This window comes from Antennarius striatus, chromosome 10 (assembly GCF_040054535.1).
Source record: "Antennarius striatus isolate MH-2024 chromosome 10, ASM4005453v1, whole genome shotgun sequence".
NCBI classification, from domain to species: Eukaryota; Metazoa; Chordata; class Actinopteri; order Lophiiformes; family Antennariidae; genus Antennarius; species Antennarius striatus.
The window spans coordinates 14148014-14167581 of NC_090785.1; the positions used below are offsets into that span (position 1 = coordinate 14148014).

A 19568-nucleotide genomic window follows, 5' to 3' on the forward strand; every position below is an offset into this window, starting at 1 on the left:
GAACTGTTTGGTTGTTGCATATCATTCTGTTTTCTAGTGAAATCTTTATAAATCATGATCCAGTGCAGGTACTAGAAATAATTTTTATAGCATCTTAATAATTATTTTGCGGTTTATTTTTCTGTTTGCCACTATGCGTTACACGTCAGTAAATTATTTTGTAATTCAACATAAACTCAACTAAACATAACAGGTTAGAATAATATTCTCTTCTTTTTTAAATTGAGATTTATTGATTATTTATATCATTGTTTCCATGAAACTTCCATGGAAAATGCAGTCCCTTATGAAGCATAACCTTTATCTATTAACATGAAGGTCTAAATGCTAAGACATCTCTGTGCTGCCAGATATAAAATCTTGGCAGATTGTTTTTGATTTATTTCTTCCTATATTTTTTTATAAAATAAACATTACATCTAACATGTACTACAACTGTAACAAAAAATGAAAACAAAGTACCGTACCTGGATATGGGTCACAGTGTTCTAAGTATTTTGCTATGGTCTTAGTGTTTAAGACCTAAATCAGAAGTTTCAGAATCCTACAGATGAAAGCTTTCAGATGTCCTTAGAAGGATTTTTTTCTGCTAAGAAGCTGCACCGTGTTGAATTGTTGGTCTCAGGTTGGGCCCATTGGGCCAATCTGGTAATGCTGTTAATGCTGAAACAGCTGGGCCTTTTTGGGACCATTTTTTTGTCTGTGCAGGTAATCGCAAGATCTCTATCTGACCTCGAAAACACAGCACACACATTTCCAAGAGTAACCTCAGAGCTACACAGGCTCATTATTATTTACCTGACTGTCTGTGTCAGACACCTTTCACCCAACCTCTGATTAATCCAGACTGTTAAAGATTTAAGTAATTAATTTTCATATGTGGTTGGACGACAAGCTAGCTCGTGAAACAAGAAGAACGCAGAACCTGAGATAATAGTTTATTTGTAACTGGAACCAGTTTCACACTGCATTTCTCCTTCGTCTTTTCAGGCTCCAGCCTCTTAGTTCAGATGTAATGCAAAAATAAATATTGTCTTCTGACATAGCAGCTCAAAGCAAGGAAAAGCTGTGCCATTGGTGAACCGGCATTCTGGTTATACCGGTCTCTGACACTGGTATTCGATTTGGTGAGTCTCTCTGTTTCTCCGCTGTAAAGGATCTATAGCTGATGTTACCTCTCTAAGCTAAAAATCTATTACAGCCTCGCAGGCTTGAGAGCAAAAGATTTAGTCTTTTGTCAGGTTGCACAATGTTGGCCCTTTATAGTGGAGGTTTCTGCTAGTCAGCATGTTTGCAGAAGTTCCTCTCATTGGGGATTTCATTGTGCTCAGACTATGCAAATTTCACAGCTAAGGCTAATGCATTTGCACTGCCGAGAATTGAACGTCTTGGTAGGCAGAGTACAGCTTGGGACTGCAAGCGCGAACACACACACACACACACACACACACACACACACACACACACACACACACACACACACACACACACACACACACACACACACACACACACACACACACACTTACAGCACGATGTGTCAGTGCTAGGGATCCAGATGGCAAACATAAATTCCGTTTCCTATATCACATTGTTACACTGCTACATGCTCCGTGATGAGCTGGTGTCTTCTTATCCAGGCGTGGGGATGGGGGTAGTTTACCCCCAGCGTAACCGGCTGGGGTAAACTCAAGCAGACCCGCGACCCGCAAGGTGGATAAGCAGCTGTATTAGAGATAATTGCCATTGTCTTGTCTACAAGGAAATGGATGGATGGACATTGGTGCAGTAAAATAATTACACTCATGTTCCTTATATGCTCGTACATTCTTGTACAATTCTTATCCTTCACTTAAATTACTGTTTGCTTTTCAAATCCTTGTCTGTAAGTATACAGTATATAATGTGTCAAGTGGATTCAGTGTAATCTCAATGATGTATTCCTAGATATAATATTATATAATTATATAGTCTTTTCCATCCACATGCGGATGAATGGTTAGATCAGAATTAGTCATGCATTTCCTGTTTTGTTTTGAAAACAACAACTGGATAGTATACATAATACTTACAAAAATTAATATTATGTGAGTCTTTGAAACTGCAATGAAATGCAACAGAGCATGCAGGCACAGCACTACTTTAGAGCACCTCCACAGCACTCTTCTGTTATAAGTAGTAGAAATAAACAGATGTATGGACTCCAAAGGATTGACCTCCCTATCCGCAGAGGTGGACTGGATTGGATTGGAGGTCAGCTGACAACCACAACAAGAAAACGCAGAGTATTCATGGTCACCAGTAAAAGGCAAAGTTCAGTAGGTTACACTGCAGTTATTCATCTGGCAGACAAACACAGGAACCATAGACCGTTCAATAGTGACACATCTATGGTGCTTACTGTCGAGATTATATGAATTAACACATAAATGAGAGGTTAAGAAAGAAAGAAATAGAAACGTGAAGAAAGAAAATCCAAATGAGAGATCAGTACAAACGAAAAAAGATGGAGGACCATAATGAAATGTGAAAACAGCGTGAAGGGAAACTAGAGAGGAGAAAACTGGGCCAATATGTGTGGAACAACAGGGAATAAATGAAGGGTGCGGGAGAAAGCAAGAGCTGGAGAAGGTGTGAGAGGAGGAGGGAGGTCAGTAGATGTGATGATGGGCGGAGGATGAGGGGGAGGGATGAGCCCCCCCAGTGCTCAGCTGTCAGTGCTTCCTCTGCAGGTGGGGCAGGAGGAGTGCCAAATCCCTCTCTCCTGCTCACACAGACACCCATGCATCACTCTATAATGGATGCTTTACACTGGTGCCAGAGAGAGAAAGGCTGAGGCAGAGAGAGGGAGGCATGGTGAGAGGACGAAGGAGAGACATGGGGGAGGTGGTGGAGGGAAGAAAGGAACCGCTATAAGGTACAGAGGGAAAAAAAACTGAAGAAAATGCCCAGAAATTAAGGCGACAGAGTCGAGGCAGGGAAATGGACGGGCAGACAGACAGGCAGACAGACAGGCAGAATCCTCCATCAAGCTATTAGACCAATCAAGAGAGGAAACAGACAAGACAGTCTGGGAGCAATATGATGCAGCTATTGGTTTAATTGATCTAAAACCTAACAGGATCAAAGAATGATGGGTCACAGCCAGTAACTGCAGTCACAGGTCCCCCTCCCCTCACCCCCCACTGATATCGTCCATTAGGAGGTGTATGAACACGACCCAGACAAAGATTCATCAAGACTGTTTCATAGCTGGCCTCTGCTTGACTAATGACTTTCCAGCTTCTTCACTGAAGACTGAAGGTCATCAACAGATGGCCTTCACATTCTGCCATCGCCTCTTTCATCTGCTGCAATTAAGACTCCAAAAACAATCTCAGCCATGCATTATCAGGTGGATCTCATTGCGTTGTCACAGAGAATATTGTTGAGACAGTTCATACGTGCAGAATGCACGCTGAAGATTGCTTGTACATGGATACGGGGCTGGAGATCCATGCCATGCCCTGTGCTGCTACTTTCATTGCTGGAAGCATGGATTTACTAAACCACTCAATTATCTCCTGCCTCTTCCTCTGACCTGCTGCTCAGCTCTTTAACACCTATAACTCCATGCTTTATAGGCTCAACTACCTGCTGCAAGCTGAGACAGAGTGATGGCTGGACTACTCCAATGAACTTTCGCCGTTTTCAGGCCATTTGTCAAACCTGCTCTGTTCTGGCAAGCGATGGGTACAGCTGCCTCCGTCTGATGGGCAGTCCAACGCTATATAATTTTCTAGAGTGCTATCTTGAAATCTGGTCTCCATCGAGTCATCTCTACCCCAACAACACCATCCCACTTCATGGCAGTTTGCAGCATCTATTTTTTCCCAACAAGAATACACTTTTCTCTCAATGTTGAAATAGTAATGGCAAAAAAGTCTTTAATTTTGTAACGCCTGGCAAAAAACAAACAAACATTCAGTTTGTTTTTGGGAAAATAAAGAAATGTTTTTCTGCTGTATATAATCAAAGACATTGCCATTCACAATACCACATAGGCCAATTCTTAAAAGCAGCACAATGACAGCACACTGTATGGCAGTCTAACAAAACACAGCACTCAGCGCAAATAAATACAAGCATTCCTGCTCCACAGAGACGGCTTCCCCCTGGTTTAATTATTGCTCTTGTCAATCGAGGTGGAAGAATACACCTGACAAGGTGCGCCCCCATTCTCTCATCTCACATAGGCCTTTTTCACACACTGAGATGCCCAGACATCTTTCAGCAAACAGCCAAATCAAACCTTGACACGGAGGCATCCTGTTGCCCAAACACCCATGTAACTTTACAGTGTGGAGCTGCTGAATGCCGTTGACACCTCAGAAATGGGGTCTATTCAACTTCAACAATTGTCAGTGGTTTCTTTCAAGGATGATAAATTTGCACAACAGTGGCGGCTGTGTTGTGTATGAATAACATCTTCGGAATATGTGTGTGCAGTCATCTTTCCATGTGGCTCCAATTCACATTCACGGGTTTGCATCCTAACTTTATTTTCTGCAGGCCAATGATGGCTACTATAGGATTTCTGAGCCTGTAGATACGAAGTCGAGACTGAGTGTGGATCAGTGTAGTGTTAGACCTCAGCACAAGGACATTATGGAGTGGGGGTGTCGACCCATTCTCCCTTGGGTCTCATTTCAGAGAGGAAGCCCACACATGTTATTTTCAAAGGTCATTGCCAGATGTAACACTGCGGTTAAGGCAGTGATGTAGTGTTATGCTCACACGCTCTTCATCTGAAGGACCTGCTGGCTCTAGTTTTTTGTATAATTTTGCAAAAACATTCATATTAAAGTGTTGATATCTCAATGTTCAGAAATTATTTGACACGCAAGATCTCAGGGCTCCTTCCATCCTCACTATTCACAGCTATAGCAGGACTGTGTTATCTCTGAGGATGACCACAAGCTAACCCGGGCATGTGTGAAAACAGAGGTCAGGAGCTCAGGGCAACTTAGGCTTTCAGTTCCCCGACAGCGGTAATGTGTCAAGATTGACAGACGCAGATTGATTGCTGGTCAGGTCAACAATGATGTCAGTCTTGTTTTCTTCCTCTGTACAGCCATACATTAAATACCTGCCAGAAGCAGGATGCCAGGCATTTAACTAAGTAAATAATTGGCCAGTATTAACATTTTTTGAAAGACTATTTTATCATTTTGTTGATGATATTACTAATTACTAAAAATAATAAATTTATCAAAACAGTAGTTGACATGGTTCAAATTCTGTATTTATCAAAGAACATTCCCAAACCCAAATACAGTACAGTATATCGTATTTACCATTAATGAGGAAGTCAGAAAACATGCTCATTGATTATTAAAATAAGTGTTTTTCTTGTTCTAAGTAATTGAGACCTCACCAGGTGCATCATCTATTCGCATAGATGAAGTTTTCATATTAATGTGCGTTAAATAATTGTCTACAACACTATAAATTATACTCTTTCATATATTGAAATGAGATGTTGTGCACTATGCTTGAAACTGTGGAAAAAAGGACATAAATCACAACAACAAACAAGGCAGTCAGACACTGCAACATCCTGCTACACCCCTGAATTCAACATTTTACCCAAACCTACACATTTTTGTGCTTCTGCCTTCCTGAAAATGTTTCTTTTTTGTTTTGTGATTATATCTCATTAGGTTTTAGAGATGTGTACCTAAAAAAGTACACAGTGGTATACAGTGTTAATGTGTACCTAAAAATATATACAGTGTGCCGTCGTTCCTCGCGGTTAATGCGTCCCAGGAACCATATGCGATTAAGAAACTATGTATCTTATTATTTATGGTAATTTAAGCATTTATGAACCCTCTCCATACTGATATTACACCACCTTCTATCTGGATTACCTTTTCCAACACTCTTACTGACTGTTTACAGCATTTTTGTGTCTCACGGAAGTCCGAGACTCACAGAACATAGTGCATTTCCGGATGGCGTCAGCCAATAGAATGTGCGGACGGCGTCACGTGACTGCTTACCGAAAATCTGCGATGAGTACAAAAGTTGAAATTTGACCTTGACCAAGTTTTCTCAAGGTGAAGGTCATCATCTCATTTTCATCCCCTTTGCCGCCCGAGTAATGTACTTTTTGTTCCGTCTTTCTATCTACAACGTTTGTGAAGATATTTGGTGGATGAATGGACGGACGGATGGATGAACACACAAACACTGACAATTACAATCCTCACCGCTTCGGGGGATGTAAAAACTCTAACATAAATAAAAATAATTAATAAAATACACCTTTTTTTTTTCATGCCTCATATTGAATGAAAACTATACAAAAAGAAGGCACTGAAAGCAAACTTTTCTTCATCAACCCCTGAATCAGCTCCATGTTGCTAGATCCGAATACTGCTGGTCTGGCAGTTTTACACAAATGTCTAAAGCCGCTGAATGTGACAGGGAAGCACATTTTAGATGCATAAAAACATCAAAATGGTCAAAATAAAATAAAAAAAATTGAAAACTGATCAATGTGATTTTTACTGTATATTATAATGAATTGTTCTGTTTATTATTTTATTTCTATGCCTATTTTTGATTTTCTATTTATATATTCTTGATCGGTTATTTATTAATCTTTCTATTTGGTGTTGTACTACTTTCTATGTGCTGCTGCTTTCTGTGTGCTTTTTCTATGTTTTTTTTCTCTTTTTTTAATAGTGCTTTCTCTGTGTTTTCTGTGTGCTTTTTCTGTGTTTCTGTGTTTATTAATCTTTCTGATTGGTGTTGTACCAGTTTCTATGTGCTGGTGCTTTCCGTGTGCTTTTTCTGTGTTTTGTGTACTTACTGTGCTGTGTGCGAAGGAGAAATTAATTTCCTTGATGGAACCTCCTTAAGGGATAAAGTTATACTCTACTCTACTCCACTCTCTACTCTACTTCTGGTTGTATCAGCTTTCACTTCTACATGGAATATTTGCCTTGTTTAGTGAACCTAGGAAGGACGGAGGCAGGGGTGTTGTCTCTCATGCAAATAATACACCACAAAAACAGGTATAGAAATGATAAAATATAGTCAGACTAAGGCAGACTGAGCTATGAATATGTATTTATTTCAAATAAATACCGATAAGTCTGAAAGCTTTTTTGTGACATTTTGCCATCTGATGATTTTCTGACTGAACATACTTGACTTTGTGGTAGTTTGATTCTCATAGACATTGTTACATCACAATGAGAATACTTGAAAGAAGGCCGAGGTAAGTCAATCAGCTGAAGGAGGTTGTTCAGTGGTTCATCAAGCCTTATACTTATCCTGGATGACTCATAAACCTTATCTTGAGAATCTACAGCTAGTAGTTGACCGAACTTAATATTTTAGATATGATTGGAAAATAATGTGCTGCCACACCATTTGACTTCTTAAAAACCATCAAATTCCTCAATGCCATCTATCCCACAGCACATTCCTTCACTTAATCCTTCTTCATATTGATGCCCATTAAATGTATTAAAAAATGTGTTACCCTTTGCTGTAAACAGCTCCTGTCAAACTGTCCTCTCTACATTCATGGTACAAGTAGGTTCAATACTTCCTTAGCTGTGCCTTAAGACTTGCAGCTCTGCTGCAATAAAATCCAAGCATTTAGCATACACATTTATGGTTCCCAATAACCCAGAAGTCTTAATAAAAATGAAAGCTGACATTGGCATGAAGGATCCCCCACACTAGCTGTCTTTAATGTCCAAACGTTCCATTAAAAGGGGAGCACTTCCTCAGAAGCAGAGCTTTTATCCTGATTGCTTACAGGAAGTGAGTGGGGGTGGGGGTGGGGGGGAAACAAATGACCTTCACTGGGTCTACAACCAACCCTTCCCTCGTGAGCGCCGTGAGAAGACAGTTTCTGTGCTCATACATGGACAGCTAGATTGGTGGTGCAGAGGTGTGTGTTTATTTTAGTGTTTGGATAGAGTGAAAGCAGACAATATACAAACTCTATCAAATGAATATATTGTATGTATAACTAAATATGTCCATATATACATCCTCAAACAGATACAGAACCACCAACTACTTGATTTTCCCTTCATGTGCAAAGAAGCCATCTTACTTTTATTACATAATGATTATTAAGAGATAAGGAAAAGACAAATCTACATGTTCAATTATTTCCTGGGCGATGCCAGATAGATAATACACAAGGCTGGCTAATGTCCTTGCTTTTGAACTTCTTTAGCCATTTTCTGTTTGAAGCTGGAGAAAAAAGGAGATGGGGACAAAAATGTCCCTCTATGGGAACACAAATGTTGAGCTACATTTAATAAGCTGGTCAAAAACACTCTCCTGCTGAGAGACACTGCGTTTTAATGACCACTCTGCTTCCAAAGTCTCAGATGTGCAGCTAGATCGCTCGCCACATAGCAGACAAGGCAGCCGTCTTATTAATAGCAACGCGGCACAAGCGCTGCAGACTGGGAAGCACAAAACCGAGAGAGGGAGGAAGGGGAGAGACACACTGGCTCATGGAGAGTCTCTTACATGCTTCTACTGTCTGTGCAGGCTGGAGACAGATGGGTGCAGTGAGGAGAAGATTAGATGGAGAAGGCAGGCAGTGACTGGGGTTTAAAAAATCCAGCCATCACGAAAGGACATCCAGACCTGCCTTTAAGCAGGACTGAGGGTGAGGGTGGGGGTGGAGGCTGTGATAGATGTACCCTTTGACTGGAGCCCTCGGCACGCCCACATGGTGATGACACCGAGGCTAGGCCAGGAGAGCAGGTAATCAAAGAGAGAGGCTGGAGGGCTGGGATGATATAGGAGGATCCAGCTTATTAAATAGGCTTCAGGAGGAGCATGGAGCATCTGAAGTAAGTTGTCACTCTGCCACCAACAGGCATAAAAAGACTCCCTGTTAGATGGAAAGTCTTTGCTCTGTAGGCAGTGATGACAGACTGTGTACAGTAAGACTGGGAATACTGTCATTAAATACAGCGACACACCAGGGAGCTCCAGAACAGAGCATCATCGCTGATTTACTGTTTCTTTTATTTTTTAACCTGGGCCTCGTTATCCCGCGTCTGAGCAGCAGGTGAAGGAAAATGTTTGGCTGTGAGTGTGTGCAGGTAGAAATGTCCATCCTATACAACGTTATGATTTCACACCTTAAGCTTATACCACATTTTCTGTGGCAGAACGGCCTCTATTTCTATAGATAGAGTTAGGAAAGTCAAATCAGGGGCTTAGGACCGAGCCTGATGCAGTGTTTACAACCTCATGTCATTACTGTGGTTCCACTCTGAGTGGGGAAACTCGCAAACTCAATAACAGGTACTTCTCCTGATGACAACACAAATCCATCACGAGAAGCCTCCTGAAACCTGGTGTGCTCAGGCCACATTGTAAACTTCATTTAATAATTCTTTTGGCTTATGCTATCACTTATTCTCATGGGGATTCACGTCCTGATTAAAAGGAAATCTCACCAGTCTAATTCAACAGTTAAGACTATAGCAGAAGAGGAGAATAAGTAGAGAAAATGAGGGGGAGGGGGGTGCTGTGAACGCAGGTGCGAAAACACATTTCTTCACTTGGATTTCCTGTCACATCCTGCAGACCACTCCAGTCCTAAACTTTATATAATTACAACAATCTATGCTCCAAGAGAGACTGTGCAAAATCTGATTGTCATTGGTAACGTTCACAGCAAGAGTCCTGGCGTGATAGAAGCCTTCGTGTTTCAATTTCCTAGGATCCCTCAAGTTTTACTGGCTTTTTTTTTCCCTCCATCCCATCAGTGGGGAATACATTTCCATTCAGGGGAAAAAACAGACCCGGTAATATCCAATTTACTAGGAGGCAGAGGAGACGGTTTCACTGGTGGTATAATAACATGCTACATGAAGCGTAGCATTATGGAGTATGAATAAAAAAAAGGCATTTATGGTAAAAATTCAATCCAAAAGCAGTCATCATTCATCGGAGGAAATCAAGGCAATTAGTAACACTTTGATGCAAATTTGAGAACGCAAAAACACATCACAAATCCCTGGCACTGTAATGGGGTGCAAAACAACAAACAAACAAAAAAAATTAGAAAAAAAAAAATCAACCTAAATGATCTCTTTCACGTGCACATTACAGATTTTATTCTACCTAGTGGCATGCGTGGTTTGTATGAATGAGTATGTGGTGGTGAGATTCCTGACCGGAGTATTGTGTGACAGCCCTCTATTAAATGCAAGAGTGATTTCTTTAATGCTATTCAATGACATATAATGTATGGTAAAAGACCTGTATTATATTTCTAACCATGTACATCAAAGACTGCAGGTTTGTGGCTTGTTAACATGTCCATAAAGATTCCTCATGGAAAATTGCTGCCATATACACAACACACAAAGACACTGTTAATACAGCAGCACATTGACATCCTGATGGCCTATTGTGTACACAAAGAGGCTATACATTAAAAGAAAAACAAACAGCCACCTTAAACATCCAGCGTATGACCAATTATCCTTCGCATCCTCTCCCAGCTGATAGTAGGAGAGAGGCGGGGCGGCCAGTTCATCACAGGGTCGACACATAGAGAGACAAACGACCGTTCACACTCTCATTCACACTGTGGACAATTTGGAGTCACCTTCTCGCTGTGAGGCGACAGTGCTAACCACGGCCTCAGTGCTGCCCCGTCTTTAAACAGATGGACAAATGTGTAACTGAGTGTAAGAACTGCTGGTTTAGGGAGAAGCATTTCCATAATACTCTGCAGGGTGTGATTCCAGGATAGAGCTTAAACAAACAGCTAAGCCAAATCACTTCCCGCAAGAACTTACCTATGAGCAGTTAGGCTCCATCTTAATTCAGTGATGCATTAGAGGAGGATAAGCATGAAGGATGCTTATCGCATGTTCAAGCCGAGCACGCTGCATTTACTACTGAGGACACGGTCAACATGGGCAATAAATCATCATGAAGTAGCACTAAGGTTCCCAAGCAGAGCAGCAGCATTGCTTATACAGGAAAACAGTTTGATTGTTGCTGTACCTGCCACTAAACTCAACTCCTCTGGTGCACCATGTTCTTTTTTTTCTTTCTTTTTTTACAAACATACATTATACTGTATGTACATGTTTATTTCTGACATAGAGAATGATTCATGCAAACCAGCAGAGTCCTTCAAGACCTGCATGAGGCTCAAGAACCTGCTGTGGAGGTTCAATTTCTGGTAGGGAATGAACATCCCAATCATTTATATGCAAACACCTGTTCCTTAAAGCTTTTGCTACGGTGCAGAATATATTACTCAATAACCGGCTAGCTGCATCACCAGTTTCTAATATCAGGCAGCCTACACATTGGCAGGCATGAGCTCCACAGCTGGAGCGACCATCCCCCCCTCTCTGCGGTGCCGTTACCTTCGGAGTGGTGGGAGAGGGTGAGAAGGCTGACACAGGAGGCTCCGATCCCAGAACCGAACACTGTAATTCGGTTGGAGTCTCCGCCAAAGAAGCCGATGTTCTCGCTGATCCATCTCAAAGCCTGGATTTGGTCCAAGAGCCCATAGTTACCTTTAGCAGCCTGGTCGCCTGTGCTGAGGAAGCCTGCAACACACACAGAAATGTAGATGAATAATTTGCACATCACACGGAAATGAAGATAAGTCTGCTATTTACACATATAATATGTCAGGGATACATTTTTCAATGTTCTTCTAGGAGAAAAGACATTTTTCGCGATGGCTAACCACACCCTGGTTTTGTCAGACAAACTATCATGCCAGGTGACAGCAGCGGTGAGATAATGACTTATTGGATGACAAGGCTCTTGATAAAATAGGAGCGCCTGTGACCACATGTCAACGGCACCTTATGGGAAATCAATTGCATGTCTCTCCGGGTGAACACCCATCATCGGATATATTGAGCAGTCCTGATGGCAACCCTTACAAATCCATGAAAACTCAGGAGCAGCATGAGAATGTGACAATAATATATACAAGGAATTTCATGTTAAATCCCTCTGCATGAACAGTGATCTGACTATAAACTACCTTCCTCTGACATTTTGCTTCTCTCTCTCCCTCTCAAACATTAACAACAGGTACCAGCAACACATATTTTCCTCCATGTCTGTGTAATCGGCTATGTGATGTCTTAGTCGGACAGCGAGTCTCTCTAGGGCGTAACAGGGCTCATGTTAACACTCCACCCTCTCCTAGCTGCTCTCTAGGGCCTAAGGCCTGCTGAATGATGGGTAATCGAGAGTCGTGGGAGAAGATCAAAGGCGAGCAATCCCTGCAGTCCCCATGGTGGACTGTGTGTCCATCAAACCACTGAGCATGCATGTGAGGTGACGTCTAGGAGACACGAGGAAAGGGAGACTTGCCTCTTTTTAGTAGCATCACCACCAAGCATTTCACAGGCAATAAACGTGATGTTGGTGAATGTTAGCAAGCCTGCAGGGATGGTCTTTCAGCATCTTAGCATTGTGTCTATTTCATAATTGATGTCCCCACGATGAGCTTTCAAATCTGTGTGTTTTTTGGACTCAAGTCAACACAACGATGCTTACTTTACAGAAAACAAAATTAAAAAGTAGCCGCTCAGGGCTCATTAGCAAGTTACTGCATGTACCTACAAAAAGGATGCATGGTTGCCAATCCATATTTTCACTCTTTGTGGGAATCAGAGACTGGAGGACACGAGCTTCCGCCCCACCCCCGCCTCGCCCAGAATGCCTGTTGGCAGTGACAAAGAGGCCGGGCAGGGGAAAGGCCAGGCCTTATCATTGATAGGAGAAGGAACAGGAAGCAAAGCAGAAGACAAATGGATCAACAGATGGTCTCCTTCAGAAGCATCCCTGAGGATGACAGAGCAGCAGGGTGCATACAGAGAGAGACAGAGAGAGACAGAGAGAGACAGAGAGAGACAGACAGGCAAGGGAAACATGGACCAAGGCCGAGAGAAAGAGAAGGTCTTCAATTCAAGAGGTTTTTCTTCTCTATTTCTCTTGTGACTCCTCCTTGTGTTCCATCATAACTAAAGGACAACAGCTTTTACAGCCCTCTCCTGGGCGCCGTGGAGTGAGAGGAGAAACGACTCTCCCAGAACGACCCTTATTTGCCAAATTGTCTACACTTCACCATGCGTGTGTCAGGCAGGTTATGAAATGTCAAGAGACAGGCATGTTATAGGGATTCAGGACAAGCCTAATTGAAAAGATGCCATTTGGGGCAATAAGATGAAGAAATAATAAATGACAAAACGCAAATAATTAGAGTTGTATCCTCAGCTGACAGAGTAAAGAACCACTCAGTGATCTCATCTTTTCCAACTTTTGGTTTAGGCATGTTTATTCCTACATTAGAGTGGCCATTAAAATGTAGAGGTAGAAGCCAATATATTCGAATAAGAGATGCTGCAGGCACATAAAAGTTTTTAATATAGCTGCTGGTCATGTTTTAATTGGAAAGGTGACAGAAAGAATCTTTTTTGAAAAAAAAAAAAAATTAAGATAGCAAAGTAATTCATGTTTTATTTTACATTCATAGCATTGCTGCTTGTGTTGTGGAGGGTTTTGTTTTACTGCTCCTTCTTTATATCCTTCACCTATGAATTACAGCCAGACTTCCAGTCTAGTTTGGCATAAGTGTTTAAATAATGACACACAATAAACTATTCAGTTTCCTTTTGTTTCTTGCTTTTACATCTTAATTTCTCAAACCCTCGAACTCACGAGGGATTCGGTTGTAGATTTCCAGACCTAGCAGATGATCTCTGTCTCATCAGCATTGCGTGGGCTTTGCCTGCACATGAACCGTGATGTGCCGTGTCTGTGTGTTCACAGCTAACTCCTACACGGGACCTTGGGATTCTGGGCTGCAGATCAGTGTTTCTGAAGTATTTGGTCAGGCTGATCATGTTATTTACAACATTACTCTTTGCTGACATTCAGAAAAGATTTTAAATGCACACTCACTTTACAATAAGCATTTAATCATATAGACAAAGGAGCTTCTGTGTTCACCCATGTCTGTTTGTTGTTGGTTGGCATGACAGCCAGATTAGAACCCACTGAATCTTGGTTTGCAGCTGCATACAGGGAAAAAACATTTTTTTTTAACATTGCTAAAGGAAAAAATAAAATATTTCTTTTTCCCTTATCATGGAAAATTTACAGAACCAATTTCCATGAAAAATAGCTCAGCCTTAGCAGAGTTATGTGCTTGACAGAATCCTACAGAATACGGTCTGTTCACATTATCGCTATTTTTATAGCTACCCGAATCAAATAAACATTATCATTTCAATTAGCTCACTAATTCACTTTTATAAAAGTAATGCAAAGAATAACTTTATCTGAACTGTTGTTTGTTTAACACTCATAAAATAATCATTAAAGTGTAAAGAGTGGAAGAGCTCTTCTACTGAATATACATTGTATAGAAATTCATTTGTACTAATTAGATTTTTTTCTATTACAGTTTTAATCTTGTTTGTTGTGAACACTTCAATACACTGTAAATGAAATGGGAGATGTTTTCTTAGTTTTATATTCAATCTCAATAACTGAGGCAAAGCCCAATTGTTATACCTTAAGGCTGAAAACCAGCATCACATAAGGGCTGTCTGATGTTTTCCCTCTTAAAAACAAGAGAGGTAGATTTCAGTATGAATTGTTTTCTGTTGACAAAGAAAAAAAAAGGACTTAATGTGCACCACACTGGAGAAAAGGGATAATTCAACTGATCTTCATTTAAAACGACCTTCTTGCATCATGTATGTCAAATCAGATTTCTGTTTAATAAGGTCTGTGGAGAAAACTGGCTGCAGGAGCGCCACATGCAAAAGGTCATGCCAACAAATAACGTTTAAAATTGTATTAACACTTGGAACAAAGATTCAGAGGCAACACGTGTCAGATGGATGAGTTCTTCATTCACTACAATGAAAATGTATGAGTTAATAAGAGTGGCCCTTTTTTCCCCCACTGTGTTTAGCAGCTGTAATTTGTCTGAACTGATTACATGATATGTTTTGTATCATGTCTTAATAATGTTCTTCCTTGACAGTGATGTGGTGAACTTAATCTGCATGAGGCATGGATATTTTCTCTTTATGGCAGCAGGGAGTCAGACTTCCAGCCCTGATCTCAGTCGGACCGGCAGCAGTGACCGTTGTCCGGTCACAGCCGGGTCAGGTCACGGCTGCCGCCTTGCATTCCCTTATCGAGCAGCGCACTGTGTATGTAGTATAGTTCCCTACAAGGAACCTAGCTACCCTCATCACCTTAACATGCCCAGAGGGGCAATTAATGTATACAAGCTGACAGCACCCCCTCTCAGCAGTGTTTGAGCTCCAGGCCATGTTGTCACAAGAGATACGTGGGCTGCAGACACCGATGCTCCGAGACCACGGGGACCACCACTCAAATCATGCACCTTTCCATTCCCACATTTTCACACACCGGCTACAATCATCACATCTCATGGATGCCAAGGACAGTGGGTTTATTTTTCATTTAAAAAAAAGCCAGCACTGAGTGTGATGCTACATGATGCATTTTGCAGCCTTATCATATTTCATCAATAAGCAGTTGTGTGAGTGTCTCTGTTTACTCCTGAGCTACAGCAGTGATTTCCTTTAGCCATGCCTCTCAGCATTGATATTGCTCTATTGATTATGATTTAAATGTCTATTTCCTATATGGTGGGCTATAACTCGCGGCGCAGCGGAAGGAGGTGATGATAATGATCACTCCGACCCCAGACATCTCTCTTAGCCTGGTCGCCCAGATAATGGAATGTGTGTAAAGTAATGGTGGAGGGTGAGACAGGGGTGAGGAGGCAAAGGGTGCAGCAGTACAGAAAGTATTTCGAGGCTTTAGTAAAAAACACCAAGTGTGGTAAACCATGTTGTAAAACACTCATTTATGAGTGTTGCATTGAACCTGCCAGTGAGACAGAAAATACAAGTATAGTAAGGAAAATGTTATTCAGTATTCAATGCTGAAATATGTCCACTGTAATTGTTAAACTGCTTCATTTCTATCCTCTAGATAATTACCAATAAATCCAATCCTTATGAAATACACTGGAGACTTATTTCAGCCCGAGAAATCAAAAATAATCCAAATTGTACCATTAACTAATATTGATAATTTCAGCAGTATTTATACCTCTTCTTGAGTAGTATTATAGATGACAATACAAAATAGATTTTCTTCATATGTTTTAGTAAATAAAAATGGATGTAAGCCATTAACCCTTTAATGACAAGGAGAATGTGGCATGAAGATAAAATCTGACCAGTACCTGCGTTAATGTTCTCGATTACATTCCACCATTGGGGAGGCCAATCACTTGTTATTGAGCTGGAGAGTGAGCTTTAATGGGGAGAGATGGAGGGAACGGATAAGGTGGAGTAGAGGAAGAGAGGAGGAGGAGGACATAGGGGATCGGAACAACAGCAGTGACGTAACTCAGGGAACGCTTTTTGGCTTTCTGCTGGAGTGAGATTTGCTTTTTCTTGGCCATTTCCCTATTTCTTTCTCTCTCTCATCCTTTCCCTCTAAGGGGGAGCAGTTTAACAAGGCCGTCTGTGTCCAAATCCTTTTCTGGTACTCCCCTCCTGTCTCCCTCTTGAGCTCTCCCTCTATCGTTTCTCCCCCTTCTCCTCCCTGGGGAAATAAAGGCCCACACAGTCACAGCCTTGACAGCCTCCCCTAAGAATCCCCCACTACAAAAGAGCGCCAACTTCCCCCCAGCCAGACCGGGGCTGAATGGGAGCCTCTGGGGTTTGGGTGAGAAGCAGAGGAGGGTGAGGGGCCACCCTCCACACAGCCACATAAAGGGCCTGTGTGTTAGAACCACGATGAGTAAGGGACATACCCACTGATCCATCCTTTGCACAAAAAAGTAATTCCCAGGCAATTTTAAACCTCTTTTTTTTTTTTGGAGCATGTGGATTTGAGCTGCACAAAAAACAAACAAACAAACAAACAAAAATCAAGAAATGGGGGTGAAGGGCAGAGGTCAAGAGGGAGCGTGGGCTTGAATGAAGGTGATTGCCACTTGGATCAGTGTACAAGCTCCTACTTACAGCTAGCGTGGCCGGGGCACAGTCAGATCTGAGAGCAGGAGACGGCAGGAACAACACGGATAGAGAAATGGAGAGAGAATGAGGGAATAAGAGAGGGGGGGCAGAGAGAAATGCAGGAGTGCAGGCAAGCACAAAAAAGCCCCTTTATGGCAGCCTGAACACTGAAGTCCATTTACCCAACACGACAATCTTGTTTCCGGTGGAAGAGAAAATAAAGACGTTAAAAAGAAAAAAAAGAAAAAGCTTGCTGTTTGATTGTCACCTCTACAAAGCATTGGTCTGCTCTGAATAGACAACCTGGCCATGGAACCAGAAGAGAGTAGTGAAATCTACTTATGCATGAGTTCCTGATTCACATTAGCCTCACGATGAATCAATGAAAATATTAAGGCTGTCATATAAAGAGATTAAAAAAAAATCCTCTGTCCACCTTGCATTGTAGCAGATACATGTGATGATTAGGTGAGGTGTCTTCCCCCATGACACTGAGCCACTTCAGACTATAAATAATTAAAGTATAATATGCTCACTGAACTGCTGTCTTTGAAAACGACAGAACACTGAAATGCTTTGGCTTGATTATTAGTCTCAGTTACGCACAATGATGCACATAAATGGAGCATGCTCTCCATGAACCAACAATGCAACTGTACTTTGCCCTGAAAGGCGGTTTCATAGTCTGATGCACGATGCTGAAGATAGAGCATCATACATAAAGCGTCGTTGTAGATCTAACCACTCGAATGGAAAATGCGGCTTGTGTGCAATAAAGCACTGCAAAAATATCAGGATGGAAAATCTGCCCCACACAATCAAAAGCTCATCTGACACATACAGTATCTGAGACCTTTAAATCCAGCCTTTCTCACAGGCAGACAAGGGCCGTCTTGTTGCAGACGGGGATGAATAACACATACTGTAAGTCACTGATGCTGCACAAGGCAGCTGTTGGTCACCTTGTATGTGGCTTTGGGGTCATTTAATCTTATCGTGTGATGTGTCCTCGTGTCATTGCGACACAATTCAAAGGCTCTGATGAGCAGCAGCCCCAGCAGCAAACTACAAATGAGCAGTTTGCATATGCATGACCCCTGGCATCTGCATGCCACTCAATCAATCAATCACACATTGGCTGCAGCGGCTGGCGGCTTTAAAGTTTCTTTGCTGCTGCCGCATTTACTTTCCTTCCACCTTCCTTTCACCATCTTTCCCTTTTCCTGATTTTTCTGTCATTTATTCAGCATTCCTCTGCTGTCAGTGTCTTTCTCTTTTTTCCATCTATGACCCTCTGCCCCCCCCCCCCCAACACATACACACACACACAGACACACTACCTATAATAATCTCTTCATATATTTCCTCTTGGGGAGTAGCAGAGACAGCGGCTTCTCAAAGACATTAGAATGCTTTTGCATTAAGCTGAGCTTTGCATCTCACAGCTGGTGTGGAGGCGGCACTGGATGCACCCACAGAGGGAGGAAGATGGTGTAGGAGAGTCTCAACTGTGAGGTTAAGCATTGCTTTGGTTCCACTTGGAGGAACGTATATCGCTGGAGGAAGATGCTTCCTGAACAATTTGCCTTACTTAAGTCTAATATTCTCACAGCACACTCACCGTCCTTTGTTCAAACAAAACAACATTGCTTGGTCTTTCTTTTTCATTTGTGGCTTCAAGTTGAAAGACATGGTGTGAAAAGCCACATTGATTCTGGGTGATGTAATTTGAGGACATGTTGAGGGTGGTTAGAATCAGCAGGATCACATAAAGCATCAGAGTCCGGGTACCCCAATGGAGCAGAACCGCAAACTCATCATTAGAGGATTGTGAAACACCTTAGGATGAACTCGGTCTGATAGCTGCCCACAGCAACCTCAGTTTTGGTTGATTCTTTGTAGAAGACGTCTAGGCAATCCAGTTGTAGCTACACTAATACTGTAATTCCTTTTCATCTTATTTATCATTTGTAAAACCTGCCAACTTTGATTGTAAATCAACGGCCCATCTGAAAAGAACATCTGTTTTCCTGAGGTTGTGTGGTACATATTGTATGAATGATGTTTTATTTGTCCTCAGAAGGATAAAACATTTTTGGCTACATCATACAGTGCTGCTGCTGGAGGGGGTGTTGTGTTCTGATTTGGAAATGGCTCTAAATTTTCACGATTCAAAAATTTGTTGGGAAACAGCGCTATTTGATTCAGTTAATCTGAAACTAAAGTTTTGCACCTGCTGCATCTTGATTATCTGTTATGCTCATGCCAATAATCACTTTCAGCTAGAGAACTGTGAGCACAAAAAATATGCCATATTTTCTCTTTATGATCTATGTTTTTCTTCCTGAGAAAAGCCAACACTGAAGTAATCTAACTTTTACAGTTGCGGTGATGAACGAGCAATTACAGAAACAGACAACTATTTTGAAAATCAATTAAAAAGTCAAGAAAAAAAGAATG

At 41.6% G+C, this 19568-nt stretch overlaps 1 protein-coding gene across 1 annotated transcript in view; it reads right to left on the minus strand.

Moving 5' to 3' along the window:
* nlgn3a (neuroligin 3a) overlaps positions 1-19568 on the minus strand; it is a 117466-nt gene that overhangs the window by 28906 nt on the left and 68992 nt on the right. Inside the window, 1 exon segment of the mRNA XM_068326249.1 lies at positions 11430-11615. Within this exon segment, the coding sequence (XP_068182350.1) occupies positions 11430-11615 (186 nt within the window).